Here is a 7,043-nt window from a genome sequence, read left to right on the forward strand (position 1 = left end):
TCAGGAGAGATTTACATTTGAGATAATCCTCAGATTGATATGTTAGATATTTAGTGATTGTATGATGTGACTCATTTCTGGACCATTTCATAGAATAAGTTGTGCTTTGTGTGGTGTTAGCATATTTTGTGAATTATTTGTATGCTCCTACAGAGGTTGCCATAACCATTTTGTGTGTGCTCATAGTTTTCTGTAGCTCAATCACTGGACATCAACACTGCTACTTTTAGCAATACCAGTTGTACTATTAGTACTTAGTGGTAAAGAGCAGTCATTGATGCTATGGTAGAAAATCTGATTATAGAAGAACTTACCTCTGATTTTATCCAGTTTCATCTGAGATAAGAGACAAAAACTCAACATCAGAATGATGATCAAAGGGGTTGATTTAGTTTCATTTTAAAAGTTAATAATAGCAATAATAATTTTATGGGCCTAACATGTTTAAAAAATACACAAAATGTCACATTTCGGCAAAAGAAGATCTAAATATGTAGACACATACTTACATGGAAGGGAAGGCAAGAATAAGAGTTGAAAGGAAAGATCCCACGACCAGGACAACTAAAACAAGTAGAAAATGATTAAAGAACTTCTGACCAACCAAATAGACTTTTCATTTAAAAACACATAAAGATTAACGGGCGACTGTGGCTCAGGGGGTTGGGAATCGCATCTGTAACCGGAAGGTCGCCGGTTCGATCCCTGGGCTCTCTGTCCTGGTCGTTGTGTCCCTGGGCAAGACACTTTACCCTACTTGCCTACTGGTGTTGGCCAGAGGGGCCGATGGCGCGATATGGCAGCCTCGCTTCTGTCAGTCTGCCCCAGGGCAGCTGTGGCTACAACTGTAGCTGCCTCCACCAGTGTGTGTGAGAGTGAATGAATAGTGGTATTGTAAAGCGCTTTGGGTGCCTTGAAAAGCGCTATATAAATCCAATCCATTATTATTACGACCTGATTGGCTGACAAATGCTGTCACAAATTTTAAGAGCTATATTTATGTCACCTCTGGATTTATGGCAATTAAATATAAAATAAGGTCTGAGCATCATTTCTGCCTCCAAGAAAGGAGATAAATATGAAGAGAAATTCATTGTGGTTAATTGTTCATTTTTAGCTTTTCATTTCTAATTAATGAATTTTGCAACAATGTCAAAAATTATTTACAAATACACAGGTTTAGCAACTTTATTTATTTGTTAACATTTACTTCTTGTCATTGTTACTTACAAGCTGAAGCACTGGCTGGGACACCATTTCCAACAGTCACGCTGACACATCGAAGGTCTGAGTGATACTTGGTTTCACTACGGAAATAAATCAGAACAGTGATTCCATTATTTCCATGACATTATATTATATTTTAAAATCGTCTTTTTTGTTAATGACACAAAGTAAATGTACAAGTAATATGGGTGTGTTTGATTAACAGTTCTAGATGACAAACCAATAACTTTTTGGTTGGTCATTGGAAGCAGAGGAAGGGGTTTTGGCTTTTTGGGGGGATTTAATTTTCTTGCCATGACTCCTTCTGGGCCTGGGGTCTAAATAATTTTCTAATAAAGTCAGATTTAAACATTCACCAATATAGTTTATGGCTGCAAAATTGCAAATGGACTGATTCTTCTTTAGTGCTTTTCTGCTTTATGCAGCACGCCTCATTCACCCATTCAAACAAGCTCTTTTGTCTATGCTTAAGTGCTTTCTGCCAAACACTCATGCTCTAAGGGATGAATTTGTAAAAAGGTACTGACTTGGAAAGTGCCTGGACAACAAAGCAGAAGGGGAGGGTGTCATTGTCTTGTGATTTAGATGGCGTCCATCTCAGGGTGAAATTTCCTGGTCCAGTTTTATTCTGAATTGCATCATATGGTCCGCTGAACAGCAGCTCAGAGATCCTTCAACGAAGATGAGAAACAAAAAATGAATCAACTTAATTCTCATAGCTTCTTCAACTACATACAAAGCAAAGTGTTTGTCTGTGAATGAGCATCACTTTGAATGGAGACTTCACCTGACTCACTTCTGTTTGGTTTTAAGGGTTTGAGTTAATAAGCCAAATTTTACTTAAACATAATTTCACGAGTTTTTATTTACTCATGTTGCATCAAAGCAAAATAGCCTTAAAACAGATTTGACTTCTCTTTGGGTTAAATATGTGTTGAACCTACTCTTTATATCTCATACAGCCTTGTATACATCTGACTGTGTTACGCTCTTACGTGTCTTGTTAAACCTGTTTTGTGTGCCAGTGCAGGACTGATGCACAGATTAAACAGAACGCAACGGATAAAATCTTGATTTGATCAATGAACAGAAACATGACAGGAATCGACTGATGTGTGAATGTATTTCTTGTCTAACCTGAAAACAGTTCTGTGGGACATAGTTGACCTTACTTTACAATGTCAAGAATGTCAAATGTGTTTTTCTTTGACTTACGTGGAGTTTTGTGCCTCTGCACTGATGCTGATTTCCAGAGTCTTATTAACAGGCGTGTAGAGCCGAGCTCTGTTGTTTGGGGTTGGAGGCAAGAATTTGGGCAAAAAAACTCCCTCTGTGCAGGATAAGACATGAGGATCCACTGAAAGATGACAGAAAACCAACGAGTTTCTTTCGGGGTGGAATTCATAGTTCGAAGTTAGAACAGTATTTCTAAGTTTAGATCAGATCTTTACAGGTTCAACTCCATCTATTAAAATATGGACTTGTACCTATCAGAACAAACTGGATCGGTATTTTGCTGAGAGCATCGTTAGGTGTTTGTGTTGTTTTTGTGCCATTGACTCCAGTCATGGTGATGTTCTTCATGGGAAAGTCCTCCATCAGCAGCTGTACTCCATAGTTGCCCACATTACTGTCAGCAGTGGGGCCGAACGACAGAGTACAAGTGGACTGCATGAGGAATAAAAAAGGAAAAGAGATCAAATGAGCAAATGTTTATTATTACAACTATCCTTCTGTCTCATTAAACATTAGATTAACAGTCATGCTCACTGATGAGAGGCTGAGGACAGATGGTGGCTCACAGCTGTTACACTCCGAGAGTGAGGAGTTTCCATATCTGCATTTAACCTGATCCCCATCAGGGTCAAACATCAACAGGCTGAAATCTCTCCGACAGTTTGAAGGAACTCTGAGAAAGAATTACAAATACAATCTTCATTTTCCAGGATTCACTTTAGTGTGAAGTTAATGTGCAGCTCCATGCATTCACTCTTAAAATCTGCAAAATACAGCCACAGCCTGATCACTGGAACTGAAATATTTTTGGTTAAAAACCACACAAGGTAATTTTAAACATAGCAATATTCAGTTCACTGTCTCAAAATAAAACTTTAAATTGTATAGTTTATACATTAAGTGAGATTTAATTTAAAGCATCACTAAACTACTTAAATATTACAGCAAACATGGAGGAACTGTCACGGACCCGGCTCTGGAGGACTGGGGGTCCGTGAGCAGTTTTGACAGTTGTTGTTATTATTATTATTATTATCGTTATTATTTTGTGATGTGTGTGTCTTTCTGCACAATGCTGTGTTAGTCTGTGTTCCACTCGTTATATGTATAGGCAGGGTGTGGGTGTGTACATGTGTGGCTGGAGGATGGAGAACAGCCACATGCAGGCCTGATGGGTGTGGCCCTGCAGGAGGACTGGCCACACCTGAAGCTCCTGCCACACACCTGTTGGTGATCAGGGCTCGTCGGGGGAGCTACTTAGGAGAGTGTTGGAGCTCCAGGTGGAAGAGTGGACCAGAACAGCAGCACGCACAGGGTGTGCGAGCACACAACAGCGGGGACCACGAGCACACACACACACGGGATTCAAGGGAGCAACGGGGAGTTATTGTGTTTACAGCCTTCACTGTAAATAAAGTGCGCTGTTTGCATCGCAGAACCATGCGTTTTGGGTCCTCGTTCCCCCATATTCCCACGGTCTGCCAGCCAGACCGTGACAGAATGATCCCGCCAACAACCATGGACCCAGCAAACTCAGGAGTTGCCACGGAGGAGGGATCGCTCACGCAGCTATGGGATTACTGCCGGAGCGTAAAACAGGCTGTAGACCCACCCAAGAGACATATACAGGTAGTGTTCTTTGACAATTATCTCTCATTGACTACCTTCACTGCGAACTTTTTGGACATTAAGAAACTTAAGCAATTGGTCACTAGTTTAAGGGAGAGCTCAAGTTTTGAATTATTTGGCTTGGGTGGTCTGAGCAAGGAAAGTTCGGCTGCTCTCCTAGAGGCTTGGTTTTTCACGAATTGGCAGAGGGCTTTCCCGTCGATGCTTGCAGCACAATTGTTTGACCTCCCTTCTCCATTACAGAAAGTAGGTCGCCTTCGCCATCATCACCCCATTACACCTCAACCCACTCCTGCGGTTTCAGCCCGGTCAGCTGGCGACGGACCGACAGCACTCATTACCGCAGTGAGTAAACCAGACTCATTTGTTTCTATTAATCCTGTCATTGAAAATCAAAACACAGATGAACAGCAGAGGACTGTTTACATACCCCCGGCCCCGCCTTCACGGAGGAGAAGGCGTCCTCGCAAGCAGCGTTCAGCCACCTCTACACTCACTCCTGTGCTGGTCGAAGGCTCAGGACCAGCGGCTCTGGACGCCACAGTGAGTAAAATGGACTCTGCCGGTGTCGTAAATTCCCTTCCTGTGAACATGGACATAGAGACTATAGCCACTACGGCAATTAACAATGGAGAAACTGTAAGAGGTCTTTTGGACCACCGACGGACGAAGGTGGTCTGAGTGCTAATACTGGGGCAGAATTTTGCATAGACAGCCCTGAGGTAGTTAGCTCAGAGTCGGTGGGGTCAGAAACTGTTTGCTTTACCTCCAAAGACTCAGAAGATGTTCACTCTGAGACTGTGAGCTGGGAGCTAGGGAGTTCACAGCATACAGACCCAGATGACTTTTTGGCTCAGTCTGGCCATATGGAGACAGAGGTTCTCCCCAGGGCTTCCCCAGAGGCCAAACTGGAGGCCTCAGTTGCCTCTGGACCCCTGGAATTTGTTGAGCCAGCTGTAACATTCTCATCCTCTCCACCCTTCATAATAGCCATATCACCCTCAACTCAGTCCGCTGCCCAGCTAGTCACTCAGCTGTCATCTTGTTCCACCTTCCACACCCACTACTCTACCATCATCTCCACCACCTGCAGCCGTTGTACCACCATCTTCACCTCCGGATCAACCATCTGTTGTTGCGCCGTGGCAGGAGGGGCTCAGCGAGCCGGAGCGGGTGCTCGGCGAGCGGGAGAGCAGCTTGGAGAGCCAGAGGGACCAGCAGCACGTCCGCGACCAGCAGCACGGCCAGCACATCGTGGATTGTGTGTTGTGCTACATTGTCGTCCGCCACAGCTGCCACGCCGCCGCCACCGGACCCGTAGAAGCCCGCCGCAGCTGCCACGCCGCCGCCACCGGACCCATGGCCACCCGCCGGACCCATTTTGCCACGGCTGCCGGACCCATAGCCGCAATGCCGCCGCCACCGGGACCGTTTCGCCGCAGCTGCCAGACCCATAGCCGCCCGCCGGAGCTGCATTGCCGCCACCACTGGACGTGTGGCAGGCCGCCAGAGCTCTAGCGCTGTAACCATTGGACGCTTGGTAGGCCCCCAGAGATGCAGCACCGCCGCCACTGGATTAGTGGCAGGCCCCCGAACCGCTTCGTTGCTGCTGCCGGAACCATGGCCGTCCGCCGGAGATCCAGTGTTCCCGTTGATGGACTAGAGGTAGGTCTCCTGAACTGTTTTCGGCCTCTGCCTACCCACAGCAGGTCTCGCCTATTTTGCCACCCACCGGGTCGGCCGCCAGAACTATGTTTGCTGCCATTAGGGCGGGAGAGCTCGGCGAGCGGGAGGAGCGCACATCACCAACTGCGGGGCTCAGCGAGCAGGACGTGCCTGCGCCGCAGCTTGGAGAGCCAGAGGGACCAGCAGCACGTCCGCGGTGGCCCTGCAGGAGGACTGGCCACACCTGAAGTTCCTGCCACACACCTGTTGGTGATCAGGGCTCGTCGGGGGAGCTACTTAGGAGAGTGTTGGAGCTCACACCGGCGCGGGATCATTGAGTTGTCTACCCAAGTTAGTGTGTGTCAGCGTATGACGGTGTAGTTCATGTATGCCCGCCAGGGTTGGTGTTGATGGCTGTTTTTGTGGTTTCCCCCCCAGGTGGAAGAGTAGACCAGAACAGCAGCATGCACAGGGAGGGGAGCACACACACACGGGATTCAAGGGAGCAATGGGGAGTTATTGTGTTTACAGCCTTCACTGTAAATAAAGTGTGCCGTTTGCATCGCAGAACCATGTGTTTTGGGTCCTCATTCCCCCACAGCACGTCCTGCTCGCTGAGCCCTGCAGTTGGTGATGCGCGCTCCTCCCGCTCGCCGAGCTCCCTCACCCTAATGGCAGTAAACATAGTTCTGGCGGCCGACCCGGTGGGTGGCAAAACAGGCGAGACCTGCTGTGGGTAGGCAGAGGCCGAAAACAGAGGAACAGCGCTCTGACTTCGTAGTGTTAAGTGTGCTAAAGCTGTAGCTTACAGGCACTAAAGCACCACCTTCAGTGTTTACAGACTCTAGAGAAATGTGATCAGCTGATGCACCAATAGTCTTAGAGCTACTTTCTTCGGAGCTAACCATGCTTATACTGTCAGAGGAGGGGTTAATAGCCGATGTAAACATAGTTCTGTGCACCGGAGAGGCAGATGAAACAAAGTCTTTTACCTCCGGATCGCTGGAAGCAGCAAACCTAGTGAAAACAGTGGTGGGTGTAGTGCCCCCTGACTCAAGAAAATTTGAATCAGTAAATACGTCAGAATGGACTTTCCCCATGATGGCTCAGAAGTAACGAACTGGGGTCGAGCTATCACAGGAACATTTACAGTCTTGGATTTTACTGCTTTAACATCTAAGGAGGCAGGTTTTAAAGCCCCAGTGGTGAGCGTAACTGCAAACAATCATCATCAGCAGACACACAGGTAAAGGGCACAGAAACAGGTGTCTCTAACTCAGGAAATG

At 46.6% G+C, this 7,043-nt stretch overlaps 1 protein-coding gene across 1 annotated transcript; it reads right to left on the minus strand.

The window, feature by feature from the left end:
• Positions 1 to 10: 10 nt before the first annotated feature.
• Positions 11 to 3,364, minus strand: LOC121813903. Its single transcript, XM_042217870.1, has 7 exons — positions 2,998 to 3,364; positions 2,715 to 2,895; positions 2,443 to 2,584; positions 1,755 to 1,898; positions 1,231 to 1,307; positions 510 to 564; positions 11 to 336 (listed from the first exon to the last, which is right to left on the minus strand). Exons 1-7 carry the CDS (start codon positions 3,097 to 3,099, stop codon positions 333 to 335), a joined length of 705 nt encoding a protein of 234 aa, XP_042073804.1. The 5' UTR covers positions 3,100 to 3,364; the 3' UTR covers positions 11 to 332.
• Positions 3,365 to 7,043: the final 3,679 nt, after the last annotated feature.

The sequence above is a fragment of the Haplochromis burtoni genome, unplaced genomic scaffold, assembly GCF_018398535.1.
Source record: "Haplochromis burtoni strain Fernald_Lab_line unplaced genomic scaffold, NCSU_Asbu1 Contig_3400, whole genome shotgun sequence".
In the NCBI taxonomy this organism is placed as follows: Eukaryota; Metazoa; Chordata; class Actinopteri; order Cichliformes; family Cichlidae; genus Haplochromis; species Haplochromis burtoni.

Excerpts from the sequence above, each read along its gene's own strand:
- LOC121813903 (XM_042217870.1), bottom strand. The coding sequence starts at position 3,099 with ATGTTTGACCCTGATGGGGATCAGGTTAAATGCAGATATGGAAACTCC. Across the intron at positions 2,585-2,714 it reads GATCCAGTTTGTTCTGATAG|TGGATCCTCATGTCTTATCC; the intron begins GTACAAGTCCAT and ends GTCATCTTTCAG. Across the intron at positions 1,899-2,442 it reads GCAGAGGCACAAAACTCCAC|GATCTCTGAGCTGCTGTTCA; the intron begins GTAAGTCAAAGA and ends TCTTCGTTGAAG.